This window comes from Chaetodon trifascialis, chromosome 20, assembly GCF_039877785.1.
Source record: "Chaetodon trifascialis isolate fChaTrf1 chromosome 20, fChaTrf1.hap1, whole genome shotgun sequence".
Classification (NCBI taxonomy): Eukaryota; Metazoa; Chordata; class Actinopteri; order Chaetodontiformes; family Chaetodontidae; genus Chaetodon; species Chaetodon trifascialis.
This window is the reverse complement of record NC_092075.1, coordinates 6684744-6701769: the sequence shown is the minus strand read 5'-3', so window position 1 is coordinate 6701769 and position 17026 is coordinate 6684744. Positions and strand designations below refer to the sequence as shown.

General features: G+C 43.9%; 1 protein-coding gene across 1 annotated transcript in view; it reads left to right on the top strand.

The window, feature by feature from the left end:
- The window catches only part of csgalnact1a (chondroitin sulfate N-acetylgalactosaminyltransferase 1a), a 33444-nt gene that overhangs the window by 13061 nt on the left and 3357 nt on the right, over positions 1-17026 (top strand). Inside the window, exons 3-7 of the mRNA XM_070989174.1 lie at positions 2835-3051; positions 4997-5098; positions 14577-14755; positions 14875-14969; positions 15195-15276. Of these exons, the coding sequence (XP_070845275.1) occupies positions 2835-3051; positions 4997-5098; positions 14577-14755; positions 14875-14969; positions 15195-15276 (675 nt within the window). The remainder of the gene's footprint in view (positions 1-2834; positions 3052-4996; positions 5099-14576; positions 14756-14874; positions 14970-15194; positions 15277-17026) is intronic.

The window sequence follows — 17026 nt, the reverse complement described above, 5'->3', positions numbered from 1 at the left end:
GGAGACAGGAATGCATACACTATACTTCACTTTCTTCTTCCAGCCTGGGTTACTTTGATCTTTTATGTTGTGTACATGAATCCCTGGAAGGTCAGAAATGTGTGTATGTGTGTGTGAGTACAAACAGGATATCCTCCTGGTTTGTTCTGCAGAGCTCTGATCACGACCTCAGGAAATGAACACAGCTGCTCCTCATTCACATGGAGCATCTTTTCGAACAGTGTGTGTGTGTGTGTGTGTGTGTGTGTGTGTGTGTGTGAGAGAGTGTGTGATCTGCTCTGTGAAGGTCACCATCTTCAGTGTGTGAGTGGGTGGAGGTTTTAAAGTGAGTAATAGGGGCACCTGGCTTGGAGGAAATGAGCCATAGGTCGCTGCATGGAGCGCTCCTGCATGTGTGCGAGCTTTTGTGTGGTCCTGTGCAATCTATGTGTGTGACAGCAATTTTAATCGATGTGCATACATTTGTTTGTATTTGTGTGTATTCACTTAAACGGCCTCAACAATTCCTCAACAAGACAGCAGGAGAGGGCAGCTGGCTTTTAATGAAATGGCGACTACCTCCTGCTCATATTTTGCTCCTAATGCTCCTTAATGGACTCAGATTGTAAGCACATCTTGAACAAGCGGGGATTTATCCAACCAGCCAGACAAGTGAAAGGCAGCCTAGATCGCCAGACTGACAAAAGCATCTTCAGGGAGCTTTCAGGGCTGCGTTAGCCAGCAAGTGAGCTGAAACTGCACACAAACAGTGGAGGTATGCAAAGAGAACTCGCCAGACACGGAGTTCTGTCCTTAGAAAGGGACAGAGAAGTGCACTTAGACAGAAAGACAGAGACAGGAAGTGAAGGCATTTAGTCTAAATTGCTCTGTGTATTTACTAAATGAAAGCTTATCACGTCTCTCTGGGAAATGGGGCCTCCCATCACAGGAAGCTGGCCAACTTAACGGGAAGGCCTTAATTTTAAGCCGCTATCAGACTGCGAATCTTTGCCCGCAGACGTCTTTCTGTTCTTCTTTTTTATTTTTTGACTTGCTCTTCACTTTCTCTTTATTCTTTGTTTTCCGCTTGTGAGTGTCAGTCAGCTCTTTTTCTGTCATCCAAGCTCTCTTTGAAGGCATCGTCTCTGTTCCAGTGATGTGTTTTCTTCCTCTTTCTCCCTGTTTCTTTTCGCTCATGGTTTCACTTCTCGCTTTCTGTAGTCCGTTTCCCCTTTCTTTCCACCCCACAGACATCAGTGGCTCTATTTGCAAGTAATAATCCCTGTAATAGCAGAGTAATTGAAAAACAAGCAAACAAGCTGACCTAAGGCCTGCAACAAGAAAACCGGTGTGGATGACCAGAACAGCCTTTCTTTCAGCGTATGTGTGTTGGGGGTGTGCTGTATGTATATGTACAGTTATGGCTCTTTGCCCAGCAGCAGCAGACCGTGTGGATAATATCTCCTGCGGCCTCATATGCCCTCCATCCTTCCCCACATATGCACATTGTATCTGTCACAAAGGATTGTTGACAAAGAAATGATGATGAAAATAATGCTAAAAATGATGTTCCCTTGAAAAATGTTTATTTTTCAGATAATTTAAGATTAGATGTTAAAGCTAACACGGAAAAAACATGATCTTTGGCTTTTAGAAACACAGAAATCTCAAGGGATTTAAACAAAAGCCCTACCCTGGAGAAAACAAGAAAGACACCACAGAGGAACCACAGGCTCAGAAACGAAGATCTGACATAAAACTCACTGTTTTTAGCTTGGGTTACATTTACATTTTGTCCTCTATTCACCCGTGTTTGTAAGTCAATATGTTTATATTAATTCCCAAAGTTACTACAAGTTCCAAGTATAGTAGTTGTTTATTTCCTGCTACAAGATGTAAAGTAATAGTTCTTTGAGTGACACTTTCTTGCTGAGAGTTAGCTTAGCTTAACATGAAAACTAAAAGCAGGTGGAAACAGCTAGCCTTATTAACCAAAAGAATGATACGCAGAGGCAGAGTATACAGGAAAGCAAACCAGATGTAACATGTTCAAACAAGGCGCTTCAGAGGCGCTGCTCGGTGGATTTTTAGCCATGCTAGCAGTTACCATGATCAATCCTACTGATGTTGGTGATCCCCTGACTTTACCGCCAGCAGGTTGACATTGAGCATGTTAACATTTAGTTCAAAGTAATTTTCACAGAGTCGCTAGCATGGCTGTAAACCCTGAGTTTTGTTTTGCCTTTGGACAGAGCCAGACCAGCTGTTTCCACCTGCTCTCAGTCTTTATGCTCATCTCATCTGACTTTGGACAGGACATCAAATAAGAGTGTTCTTTTAAATCGGCTTATATACTGTAAATTACTGTTGTACATAAATACAGCTTCTGACTGTCATGAAAAAGTATGTGCATGGCCGGCATGGTGGCGCTGCAGGTAGTGCACGTGCCTCATAGCAAGAAGGTCGCTGGTTCGATCCCCGGGTCGGGTTGTGTGAAGTTTGCATGTTCTTCCCGTGCGTGCGAGGGGTCTCTCCGGGCACTCCGGCTTCCTCCCACAGACCAAAAACATGCTCATTAAGTTAATTGGTGACTATAAAGTGTCCTTAGGTGTGAGTGTGAGCGTGAATGGTTGTTTGTCTGTGTATGTTGCCCTTCGATCGGCTGGCGACCGGCTCAGGGTGTACCCCGCGTCTCGCCCGTTGACAGCTGGGATAGGCTCCAGCGCCCCCGCAACCCCGAAAGTGATAGTCGGGTGTAGACAATGGATGGATGGAAGTATGCGCATTCACTTGCTCTGTGTCTTAAGTTTGTTTGGTCATCACTCATAAGTTCACGTCTCTGCGTCACCCATCAGGTATCACACGCACGGAGAAGGACAAAGGGACGCTGTACGAGCTGACCTTCAGAGGGGAGTCGAGTAATGAATTCAGGCGTCTGGTCCTCTTCCGTCCGTTTGGTCCGCTCATGAAGGTGAAAAACGAGAGGGTGGACACAGCCAATGTCCCGATCAACATCATCGTCCCGCTGTCCAGGCGCACTGACAAGTTCAAGCAGTTCATGCACAACTTCAGGTGGGACTGAGCAATTCAAGCTCCAGTGAAATGTTTGAGTTGTTTCCAGCTGTTAATTGCAGAGTCACACAAGCAATGTGACAAACCGAAGCACCAGCAGTAAATTATTCAAGACGCTTCTTCGTGTCACACGTAACTAATTCAAGAAAATGTGATACTCTTATTTTCAAACCCAGTTTCAGTTCCAGTTTTACATATTAATTGGACAGACAGGGACAAGGAGAGGGAGAGATTAGATGAAAGAGACTTTTTTTTTTTGAGGGAACATGTAATTAACATTTTAAAGCTGAGCACGTTGTCTTATCAGTTAATTTATTTTGGTGCTGGTCGGCATAATCAGAACGTAAACAAATCTGAGAGAGATTTAAATGATTCAGACGAGAATATGAATAAAGATGGCCTAACTGATCCCAGCCCAGTTTTTATCAGCCACCGCGTGCCCACGGGAAATATGCTTTCATACATATTTGTGATGCATGTAGCTAATAAGCATGTCGAATATACTACATTATAGCACAAATAGATCCAGGCTAATGTGTGCATGTGATAAAACCATTGTTGATAGAGACAAAGTATGAAGGGCAGTCAAACCTCGTCATCCAACAGCAAAACGAGCTTGTTTCAGCTCAGTCCGTCACCGTCAGCTGAGGAAACATCCTCCTTAATGTCTGTGATTTATTGTGCTGCCGCTGCTGCTTATCACAGCTCTTTTTACATGGTAAATCCTGCTTAGTAGCAGTGTTGCAGCCCATTAAAATGCCCCCCCTGGGCAGACCAGCAGACCAGCAGCAGTTGATATACAGCATGGCAAGAAGTGTACTTACTTGAAAGACTGGGCGAGTTTGCTGAGCAAACACTTTACCCTCATCCATATTAAAGGTGTGCCAGGAGAAATTGTGTGTGTGTTTAGGGTGTGATAACGTGAGTTACTGAGTATTTCTGAAATATCCTTTATTCACTTTTAGCCTGGAAAATAACATCATTTGTGATGCACTGTGATATGTTTCCCAAGTGCAGAATATGGAGATAAAATGTGAATTCAGACAAACACAAACAAACTGCGAACATTCGCAGACAGGCTCTCTGGAGCAGCTCAAAAAGGAAATGCTGCTCTTACTACACAGTCAAATAATTATAACTTTTTTTTTTTCTACTTCGTGGTCCAAGTGACAAAATGAAGAATGCGTCATCAGATGCCAGCATTTACAGAGAGCCCTTAACACAGCAGCATCTGTAAATCCAGTAAAAATCGGATTATTCAGTGTCGTCTGCACGTATTTAGTCATTTTTAAGCATCTTGTTCTCATCAAGCTGTGTTTTATGAGGCATTTCCCTCTGTGTGCTTCTGGGGAGAATTTAGACAAACCTGTGTGTGCTGGAAGACGGGTTGAGTGATCTTCACCGTGTGTGTGATACATTTGACGTGTCTCCATCAAAGTGCCTGCAGGCATCTCCCACCTGGTCTCTCCTTTGACGCGCGAACAATCTCCCCCTGTGCTTTAACACGGAGTCAGAATAAAGATTGTTTTCATTACCAGTTAAATTGCTGGTTATTATTATTTTATTTATTAGTTCATCCTTAATCTAAAGTTGTCACGAAACAGTGACTAAAGAACATTACAGTCTCCCAGGTCTGAAGATGAAGTCTTTTGCTGCATGCCCAGCCCAAAACCAAAGGATCAAGTCTACGGTGAAAGGCAGTAAATCAGCACACAAGCTGAAACCAGCAAATGCCTGATGAGTGATTTAAGCAATTAAGCTATAAATTATCTGAGTTGTTGTTGGACTAATCTTTTCAGCATTTGAAAGCATAAAAGAAGGCCTTCATTTTAAAAACCCTAATTTGACCACAGAGCTCTTCCTTCCTGTAATTCAACCCTGCTCAGTTTTAGAGCACTTTCATGCATAACGTCTCCTTCCTCTGTGTGTTTGTGTGCACGTTCAGGGAAGTCTGCGTGCGTCAGGACGGCCGGGTCCATCTGACGGTGGTGTATTTTGGGAAGGAGCAGATGAGCGAGGTCCGCAGCACTCTGGAGAACACATCCAGGTGGGTCGCAACAGCCAGCGCGGCCGAGATCTGATCTTCGGATCAGAGGCCACGATGTGGAGTGCGATTTATGTAATGAAATGAACGCTGCCGCAGTCCTGCTCCCGCTCTGGGGAGCAGACGCTGAAAAAATATTTTTTCCACACATACACGAGAAACCTCTCTTCTTCAGGTTTTGTAATCTGTCTCTCTCACGACACACACACACACAAAACACGCACACCTCCTGGCTCGGCGTCCTGCCACAGCCAGTCATCTGTCTGATGAATAATGGAGCAGTGCGCCACCCACGCTGAGGAGCTGAGAGCTACCAGCCAACACAGATAAATTACAACAGACCTGTGATCATCCCTGACTCACTCGAAACCTCTCGCATGGACCTCGGCGGCACCCACACCTCTGGAGATGATCCCCGCCGGCTGAAGTCAGATCCACTGTGGACTGAGCCGCAGATCCCCCGAGGGGGTTGCTATGGTGATGCTTGTCGATTCCCAGCCCCGAAGGTTTTTGTGTGGCCTTGAATCAGTCGGACGTCTAGTATCACACAGCGTCTCTTTGTCCCTCTGTGTCTCTGCCTGCTGCTGTCGCAAAGGGGGAACTGTGAAGATAAAAAAGCAGCATTAAACACTTAAACTGAAGCGTCACGTGAAGCGGAAAGAAGGCGAAATCGGGACCCGTGAACGCAGAACACAGAAGCATACAGCAAACCCGAAATCATATCGATTTTAGTGTGCGAGAATTCTTCAGGGAGTGAGTGAGGGTTGTAAGAGAAACACACTGAATGAGAAACAGTTGGAGCAGAAGTAAGTGGAGGTACAGCCAGTGAAAGGAGACTGCTGGATGAAGTTCACTGTAATTTTTCTCCCTGAGCAGCAGTTCTGCCTTGAACTCTTTCAGGCTTTTTGTATTCTTCTCACAGCCGAACAATGCATTCATCAGTTTTGTAGCGGCTTATCTGGGTGTGAATCAGCGCCTGTAATCAACTCCGTACTTTCCTTTTCTTTTATCTGGTTTTCAGACTGTAGTTGAAATGAATGGAAATCATCATTGGAAGATAACTACCTGTGCTTTCATTATCTTGGAGGCAGACACACACATACGGGACGCGCACAGAGACGCGATCACAGACTGCATAAGGGCTCACTGAGGGAGATGCGTTCATGCATTCATGTGCAATTGGGCTGGAACTGAGGATTGTTTTCTTCAGCGAGTTATCTGTTTTAGTTTATAAAATAATGAAAGCAGCGATGGTCCAGGTGTGTTAAGTTGAGACAGTTGGCGGGGTTTGAACTTCTCTCTCGCCCTTTTTCCCCAGTCTTTACGCAGTTATTTCTGTCGCATTTCATTTGTTCAAACAAGCGCAGCACTGTAAATACCTTCCAGGAGAGACAGCCTGTGAATCTGGGGCTTTTCGAGCGTCACCCGGTCCTTAGCCACAGCGATGCTTTGAGCTAATGCTAACGTTAGAGCGCTAACATGCTCACAATGGCAATTATAACATGCTGACGTTTAGCACGTATGATGTTCACCATCGTAGTTTCGCAATTTAGCGTGTTAGCACTAATTGGTACCAAACAGGGGCTGCACGGTGGGGCAGCAGGTAGTGCGCGTGCCTCACAGCAACAAGGTCGCCGGTTCTATTCCCGGGTCGGGCCTTTCTGTGTGAAGTTTGCATGTTCTTCCCGTGCATGCGTGGGTTTTCTCCGGGCACTTCCTCCCACAGACCAAAAACATGCTCATTAGGTTAATTGATGACTGTAAAATTGCCCCTAGGTGTGAGTGTGAGTGTGAATGGTTGTGTGTTTGTGCCCTGCGATTGACTGGTGACCGGTCCAGGGTGTACCCCGCCTCTCGCCCGTTGACAGCCCCCTCCAGCACCCCCCGCAACCCCGAAAGGGATACGTGGTATAGAAAATGGATGGATGGATGGTACCAAACACAAAGCAAACTCCAGCTGAGGCTAATGGGAGTCACATTAGTTGTGTGTAGTCAAAAACCCAAATATTGGGTTATGACCAGTTACGACTTCATCTTCTAGGGAACATCAATGCCCGTAAAATGTTGTGCCTATTCATCTTGTAGATGTTAAAATACGTTATGTTACGTTGGGACATGAGGAAGTCGAGCAGCATAGTCATTAGGATCCATCCTCTGGGGATCATGAATGGCAGTCCAGCCAATAGTTTTTGAGAAATGCAGTATGACTCAAAGTGGTGGACCACCGGACTGACTGACTGACTGACTGACTGACTGACTGACTGACTGACTGACTGACTGACATTGTCTTCCCTGTTATGCTACTAGCATGGCTGAAAACCAAGCACAGGACAATCCTCCCAATCATGAAGTTGTATTGAACCAATCTTGGTTAATTTTATTTGATAAGTGGCTTAGAATTAATCAGTTATCACAATTGTCTCTTATCGACCAACTAATCTGTCGCAGTAATTGACTGATTTTGTGCCCGTGCATTCAAATACTAACATGCTTATTTTATTAAAATAGATAAAATAGTCCTGAGTGCAACATTAACCCTAAAAATCAAGCCCAAACTATAAAAGAAGAGCCAAAACATCCTCATTATGAAGGTGTAAAACTCAGATTGGTGTTCACACAAAGAAACAGTCTCTCACACACACACACACACACACACACACACACACACACACACACACACACACACACACACACACACACACACACACACACACACACACACACACACACACATGCACAGACACACACACACATACCCTCACCACAAACAAGTCAATATCTGTTCCCAGCAGTGATGGCATCATTAGTGGCTGATCTGATTCCACGCTGCCCTTCCTACAAATTAAATTCACCTCTAGAAAGTGGTTTGATTTGTGTCTGCTCCTTTAGCTGTTTGTCCTTTTTTCTTGTGAAATCACATGCACTCACACTCCCTGCTCTTTAGCAGCACCGTGTCCCTGCTCAGATTCCTCTAAAGGAGACATTTATTCAACTATCAGCAGCCAATATGGGCAGTTTTCCCATGAATGTAACCAGCTTTCTAACGCCTACCCATTTGTCTTCAGGGATTAAATCAGGATAAAAAATGCTTTAGTTTTTATTGTAGGTGCTAATTATTTAGGTGCATATATCAAAAGCCAAACCAGTTCTACTCTAACAGGCTAAAACAAGCAGAATTTAGGAGATAGAAAGCAATGCTCCAGAAAATCAGAGCCCAGTCTTCAAGCGTTCTGTCAGACACCAGGGATATCGTTTAAAATAGATAGAATCAGCTGCTGAACTTTCAAGTATAACGCTTACACATCCATACTTCAAAGCCTGAACTCAGGCTCAAACCATCGGGGGGGCATGTACGTTTCTGAGCCTTACATGCTGAAGAATAATGATTCAGAACAACATGGGATAAAGAGAAAGAGATCCGAGAAAAGGAGAAGGAGGGAGACTGTGTGTAAAGCGGGGAGAACGAGTGATCTGTTGTTCAGAGATACCAGTCGATACATATGAATAAGTACTGTGCTTCAGCCGCAGGGGAGAGGTGATGACTGAGGGGAAAAACAGCGAGAAACGGAAGTTAGAGGAGAGGTGTGATGATAAGATGGGAGAGCAAAGCTCAGTCGGAAAAAAGACTTTCCGAGGATGGAAGGAGAGCATCAACAAGGATATCAAAGGAAGAAGCACATCGAGATGAAAGAGAGGGATCAGAAATTTGGACAGGCAGAGAAACAAAAGATGAGATCATTCTGTCACCGCTTCAGCTACGACTCTTACCTCGTCTTTCTCTTTCCAATAAGCCTTTCATGTTATTGTGGGTCAACAGCTCTCTGATGAGCCTCTGACAGCTCCCAGAAAGTGAGAGGATAATGTCAACCAGAAAGTGACTGAGAGAAGATTATGAGTGGATGAAACGATCAACAAATCACTGAGGAGTTTCAAGAGCTGTCCAATATTAATTTTAAAGAGAGCTCGTGTCTTTACAGACTGCCAAGACGGGCCCATTCTGTAAATTACTGACTGTTGATAAGTCATGTTCTTGCCTGAGGCCTGTGCCTGAGTGATCGCAACAAGTCTACATTTTTTATAGCTTGCACTTACCTTTCCATTACATGCACAGACTTTTTGCTTCTGCACAATGGCCCTGAGAGGATGCACCAGGCCCTGCCGTGTGAACACCAGACGGGTGACAGACAAGCAGGAAAAATCTGTTGTTTGAAAGTTATTGGAGGCAATTAAAAGTCCCAGGTCGAAGAGAGCGAACAGCTGGCGTTGCTGCATCGGAAAACACGGAGAGATGTTGAAGTATTGTATTTATGAGGCCTGAAGAAGACCTGTGGTAAAGACCCGCAGAAGGTAGCACAACTCGTTTGCCTGATTTGTTTGTATGAGGTAAGAGCAAGCCCCTTTGCAATGAATTGTTGGATTTCAGGTGACGCAAGACAGACCCATGATGTGGAAAAGCTTTTCAAAAAGGTTGAAAATGTGTACTATTATGCAAGGCTATAAGAGCAAAATTTGCACTGCAGTGCCAAAATGATGTAGTGGTGGGACAGGAAGCGAGTGAGCGTCTGTGGAGGAGGTTTCTGTTGAACGTTCTGGGATTTCCCTTTTCTATGTTGCCGGCCTCCAGGATTACTGATTCAAGTGTTGATTTGCACAGTGTTGCATAAATTGTGGGAGAAAGTGCAGGTTGCTTATTTACTCAGTGGTTGCTAATAAGCGAGCTACATGCTAGCTTGTGAGCGTTGACACTGCAACAAGCGAGAAGTGGCAGGACATGGTTAGCAACATCACGCAACATATAACAAGTTCTGCTTATTCGTATAATCATAAATGTTGTTTATTATCATAGACCAGATAAATGGACTTTGAAGCTGATGTTACACTTCTGCTGCCGTTATATAAAAAGTCAGGGCATCACCAAAGTCAGGTATACACTTGGGAAAATGAACGTTTGTACAAAAATGTTGTGGCAGTCCATCCAAAAGTTGTTGAGATGTTTCTGTCTGGACCAATCAACTGACCAACATTTCCATCCCAAGAGCAGTGCTGCTAGCATGGCTAAAAAGCCAGACTGCTTCACTGGATACGACCACGTACGCACACATTCATTAAGCACCGTGTTTGCAGTCAGTCCTCAAGCTGCAACCACACACAAGCAAATACGTACAAATGGTTACACAGAGGCACGGATTCACCGAGAAAGAAAAGAGACACGAAGAGAAAATCCGGTCCTCCCCTCCTTGTCCTGAGCAGAACTAACAGGATCAGGCCTGCTGCTGAGACGCAACATGACAGCTCTTTAAGGGCTTCTCTCGCTGACACAGTTTCAACAATTTAGCCTATACTAGGTACCAGCCATCACGCCTACAGTAAACAAATCGACTATTTTTGGCCGTAATAAGGGTGCTGATGCCTGAGGGGAAGAGGGAAGAAAAAGAGCACAATATAAAAAGTAATTTAGAAAACGAGGATACTGGGGGCTTAAGTGGACTTTTCCACTTGACACACAATAATAGTGTCTGTGTTTGTATTTTTGGGCTTGTTTTTCAGAAGCATAGAAAATAGGTTAGTGGGGACAGAGTTATTTTCAGGCCGGCACAAACAGCATGCACTCACCAGGATGAGTAAGAGTTGCAGATCGACGTTGGCTCAACTATATTTTCCCCTAAATAATAAGGAAAGTATCACTACCATAAAACTACAGATGAATTATTTATAACTCTTAAAACGCACTGCAAATATGCACAGCTGAATTAGCAAATGATTGCAGGAGATTCACATATCTGTATGCTTTATATGAAGCTACTGCCAGGAGACAGTTAGCTTATTGGAGCATGGGGACTGCAAACAGGCAGGGAAAACATAGCCTGCGTCTTTTATCCAAAGTTAACAAAATACACCTATAAGCACACTTAAAGCTCACAAAAGAAGGTGTTATTCAGTGTCTTGTTTGTTTAACATGCTCAAAAACTGAAACGTAAAAGCAGCATGAGCTGGTAGGCAGATTTTTTTACCTTTGGATTGAGCCAAGCTCTTAAGAAGCAGCAGCAGCAGCAGCAGCAGCAGCATGTATCCTCACAGCCTCACGTCCTCTCCATCTGTATGTTAGGTGAAGAATATTGGCTCTCAAGACAGATTTACATCAATTTAGTTTCCCTCCAAAGTGAAATCATTTAGAGGCTGCAGTGAAATGTAAGGCGGTTCATTGCTGAGGGCCCAATCTCAGACGGTGGCATGCAAATGTTGAAATATTACAGAAATCAGCTCTCAGAAAATTGGGAAAGAAATGACTGGACATGTTGGGAACCATGCTTACTTGACTCATCCCTGTAGCTTAGCTTAGCTTAGCTTAGCTTGAAGACTGGAAACAGGGGGAAAGAGCTTGCCAGGCTCTGTGCAAAGGTAACTAGATGTAAAAATGACCTCAGAGATGCTGGCAGGTGGATTCTTGACCTCTGGACAGAGCGAGCCCAGCTGTTTTCTCATTTCTAGCTCTTCTGCTATGCTAAGTGGCTGCTAACTATAGGTTCACATTTAGCGTAGAGACATGATCGATCTTCTTATCTAACTCTCAGAAAGAAACCTAATCAACATATTCCCCAAAAAGCCAAATTATCAACAAAGTTCGGTGGGTTTATTGCAAGAAATTGCAAGAAATAAGTAATGCACTGGCTTCTTCCCTCCTCTTTAAAGCTGACAGTTTTCATCTCAGACAAATGAGCTTCCCGCCCCATTAAAGCTGAGACTGAATCAACATGTGAATCTGCTATTGCATTAACATTGTTTGAGACAGACAGAGCTATTGTGCTCCGTCGCTTCCATCTGTGGACGGTTTGGTGCCAGCGAGTGGGTCAGCCTCTCCGGGGACTCTGAGTGGAGTGCGAAACAGATCGACTCTGTTTGGATTCATGAACTGTGGACAGACGTGGAGACTGAACTGTGTGGGCCTGTTGACTGACAGCACATAAACACGCGTGGATAGGTACCTAAGGACGTTTTGTAATTGTTCCCGATGTTTTACTTCTTTCTCAACATTGCTGGCCCACTGAAGTCGTTAGTCCCGACAAACAAATAGGACCCTTTAAGTGGCGCCTTGTTTATGTTTCTCTGGGATTTACAGCCGCTCTGGCCAGGATTAAAAGATTTTATTATGTCTTGTTTGTGGGAGAAGCTGAAAGGATGGACAAAGGCTTGTACACAGTAACAAACATGAATAAATATGCGGATACACATTATGCACAGATGTCCACACTCGCGCACACACAGCAGTTAGATGGAAATGTGGGAAGCATGATTCAAGCGGCCTCTGGCAAAAACAAAATGACCATGTCTGCTCTGGTGATCCTGGTTTCCTCTCACAAAGCTGCGTGTATGTCTGCGCCTGTCTACCTGCTCTCTCCCTTTACGTCACCCTCCATCACATGAATGAAGGAGGTCAGATCCTGTTTGTTCTGCCTCAGACGAGCATGTGTGACTTTGTGTATGTGCATGCATGAGAAAAGGATTAGTCACTAACAGCGTGAATTGTTGTGGTTAAGCAGAACGCCACAGCTGTGCACATCTGGATCCAGCTGTGCCTCTTTACTCTCGCCGCTTCCTCGGAAAACTTCAGGCCTTTTTGTCGTTTGCAGTTAATATTCGGTCGCAAGTTTGTTTGTGTCGTATCCAGAATCTGAGAGAGAGGAGACCGAGAGCTGGGAGATGAAGTCAGTTTGCGAAACGCTGTTCTCATGTGAACTTCTGGAGGAAGATTTGTGAGGTCATTATGTTGTAATCTTTGGATGGAAAATATTAAAGGCATAAAAGACAGAAAACAGACCAACGAGGAGAAGCAATATTGTACTGTGGGTCCTATTGACCCTCTGGTTCCTCCCGCTGTGTTGCATTTAAGTACCCATTAGATACAGTACAGGGCATGGCAGCCTCATTATATTTTTGCCTGGAGTCCTAGAAACCAACCAATACTCCAGTTCTGAGAAAATATTCACCCCATCTGTGCCGTATTGTTTTACTTTGTGATACAAGTGGAATGTAACTCAGTACGTTCACTCAAGCACTGTACATAAGTACAATCTTGAGGTACTTGTACTTTACTGGAGTATTTCCATTTTATGCTCCTTTACACTTCTACTACATTTCAAGGCAAGGATTGTTCTATTTTGATGAGTGCTTTTACATTTGGCACCTATACTTAAACTTTTCAAAGATTCAAATGTAGGACTTAGAATATTTCTAAACTTTACTATTGCTACTTTTAAGACTAAAACATACTTTATTGATCACAACGACACAACATGCACACGCCATGCTTCTGTGAAATTGTTTTTTCCGCATTTAACCCCTCCTGGTCAGTCCTTCCTCCGTGGCAGACCAGGAGCGGTGGGCTGCCAGCCGACAGCGGTGCCCGGGGGCCCAGTTTCTTCTTGTCACCACTGGTCAGGTGGTGATCTTCTTGCATGTTTTTAATGGGGGGGGGGGTTGTTTATGGAGGATACCCCAGGTGAACACGGGGAGAACATGCAAACTCCACACAGAAAGGCCCCTTTCCTCGAGATAAAGGGCAGCAGGCACCGAAGGCATGGTGGAGGACACTCCCCCAGCGGCCACAGCCCCAGGCAGGAATCGAACCCAGGACCTTGTAGCTGTGATGCGACAGTGTTACCACTGTTCCAGCGTGCCACTCAAGTTAAGCCCTGAAGGCTTTTTCCATCACAAGCTGGCTCCTGCCCTTTTCCTTAATCTTGAGGTCCTGGCTTGTAAAGAGGCCCCGGGCCAAAGTAGCTTTATTATTTCATTTGATTCTGTGAAATCAAATTACCAAAAACCAGCGAGGGAAGAAGTATTCAAGTCATTACACAAGTAAAAATAGCAATATTTATTTCATCATTTCATTTTACATTCTAGTGTAATTTAATGGTGCAAACTAACGAATAACTAATAACCACAAACTAACAGAGTGAATCTGAGGCCCTGGAGCGTCTGTCCACTGTGCAAATCATCAATCATCATCTTCTGCTTTCGTCTGTGTCTTTCTGTTCAACAGCAATTTTGTTTCAGTTCGTCTCTCTCTTTCTCTCTCTTCCTCCCTCTGTTTTTCAATTCAATTAAATTAAGCCATTGGCACAGTGTTTTAATGAAAAACATGTTGCCAAAGTGTATGGGCAAGGCAAGTTTATTTGTGTCACATCTTTCTAACACAGGGGCAATTCACTTTACATAAGTCAAAGAAATGCTCGAGAAGAACATTTAAGAGCGCACAATAAAACACTAAAACAGGCAACAGCACAATAAAAAGAAAATGAAATAGATAGAGAGGAATGGGAAAAAAGTTTCTTATACTATGTAAAAAAAAAATGAAAATGTCTTTATGATTCTGCGTCAAATTATGCTTTGCTTTAAGACAAGTCTTTGCAGTTCTCCAAGGAGAGTTTGACTAATCTCTTTTTGTCTTGAATGAATTCTCTCTGTCTCTGTGTCTCTGCAGGGAAGTTAATTTTAAGAACTACACTCTGCTGCAGCTGGACGAGGAGTTTTCTCGGGGACGGGGTCTGGACGTCGGGGCCCGAGCCTGGAAGGGAGGCAACGTGCTGCTTTTCTTCTGCGACGTGGACATCTACTTCACCGCTGACTTCCTCAACACCTGCCGACTCAACACGCAGCCCGGTGAGAGACACGCACGCGATGGCGAGACTTGATGTTGAGCTAATGTTTTGACTGGTCATAAATACATCGCGGATATCTGTTGCCGAGTCGTCTGACAGCGCTGTCTCGCTCCCTCTCAGGTAAAAAGGTGTTCTACCCGGTGCTATTCAGCCAATACAACCCCACTCTGATCTATGGAAGTCCTGAACACATCCCACCTGTGGAGCAACAGCTGGTAACGCACACCAATCAAATCTTTCCTCTCCCCTTCCTTTTTTCAAACACTCTGTGAGCCACTTGTGGAAAATATCCCACTCAGTGCTGTGCCGCATTGCTGGGAGGTTTAGAAATATGCCGCTCTCCAGCTGCTGTGTGTACAAATCCACAGAAGCATGCACCTGCTGAAGTGGCTCCCGTGTGTGTTGAGCTGATATGAGACTTTCAGTTGTTTTCTCTGCAGGCGATCAAGAAAGACACGGGGTTCTGGAGGGATTTTGGTTTCGGCATGACCTGCCAGTACAGGTCGGACTTCATAAACATAGGTAAATATGAAAAAAGGCAGCATTCGCAACACAACGCTCATCGCAGAGATGCCTATCACGGCATCTTAGCAGTGCAGGAATTTCTAAACAGTTGCTCATGGGGGTTGATTATCTGCGCAGAGGCGTTACATAAGGCAGGGTAAAAATGGCTTTCCTGGATGGTCACCAAAATATGCGCCCTGCCGCGTGAATGGTGCCATCGCTTAATGGATATGAAAACCATCAGAACACAAGTGGTTCAATATTACATTACTGTTCTTAACTGGGAGGAGATTTTATTACATTACTCTGCATGAAACAGCTCCGAGGGGCAGCATGTATTAGCATATCTCATAGCCCCTTGTACTCGCCGTTTGTATATTAGGTGAGGGATATTGGCTCTCAAGACAGATTTACATCAATTTAGTTTCTCTCCAAAGTGAAATCAATTAAAGGCTGCAGTGAAATTCCAAGTGGTTTATTGTTCAGGGCCCAGACACACACACGAGCATACAAATGCTCGCACTTAAGTACTGAAATGACAAACAAGGCTCCAATACGGCCAGAAATCTGTTTTAAAAGAAAACTTTGACATTTTTGGGAAACGCACTTATTCACTTTCTTGCCAAGGGTTATATCACTCTGCACAAAGATTTATGACTGGTGATAAATACAATACTCATCATTGTCAGCTGTATGCTAAGGTTGGGTGGCCCCCTCTCTATGTAAGGTGTGATAGACGCTGGGTTTTATTTATTTATAAGGCCCTCACTGGTTTTTACCCCCTTACACTGCTGTCTTTTAATGTGGGCCCTTATCAAACATTCTCAAATAATTGGATTACGTTGGCAGCTGCTTTCACTGACCTTGGAAAATCCTGTTTTTCTGCATTGTGCACCTGCAACCTGGAATAACATGCAGAACAATCAAAGGCTTGCCTCATTTTTATCCTGAGGGTAATTTCAATTTTTAATGTCGTCTTATTTCACTTCCAGCTGTTCCCGTTTTAGTTGATTCAGCTGCTTTGAGTTTTAAGTGACTTATTTATTCTTGAGGTTTTATTATTTTATTGATTTGGTTTTTATTGTTTTTTACTTTTTATGACCATTTTAGCAAAGCTACCTATTTGTGTTTCTAGATGTTTAGGATCTTTTGTCTATGTTTTTTCTTTTTACTCGGCTATATTATAAATGAGGTCTCTACATCAATGTATTTCCGAGTTACAAGTTGCAAGTACATTGTTGGAAATGGGGGAAGCAGCTAGCCTGGCTCCCTCCAAAGACAAAAACCACCCAGCGATACCTCTGAAGCTCACTGATTATCATGGCATATGTCGAGACTGTCCTACCAAGAAAAACATCATCATTTCAGCAAAACAACATCTGTTTACAATGAAGTGACAAAGCCAAATTATAGTCTGGCAGGAGGTTATGTGAGACCACTTCTTGCGCAGCGACTTCCTGTAAATCCACAAATTATCAGGTTGGCATGTTGGTTTTTGTATTGATCAATCAGTCAAGCTATAACGTGTTAATTAAGAAGTTTTAGAGGTAGGAGGCTGGCTGTTTGCCTCTGTTTCCAGCCTTTATGCTAAACTAAGATAACTAGCTTCTGGCTGCAAATTTATCATACTGACATATCAATAATCTTGTCTAACGCTTCATGAGAAAGGGAATAAGTGTGTGTCCCCAAAATCTCAAACTATTCCTGTACAAGGATGATTAAGTTGTGCAGTTTTTTGTTCTTCAGAAATTACAATTCAGGCTGTTAT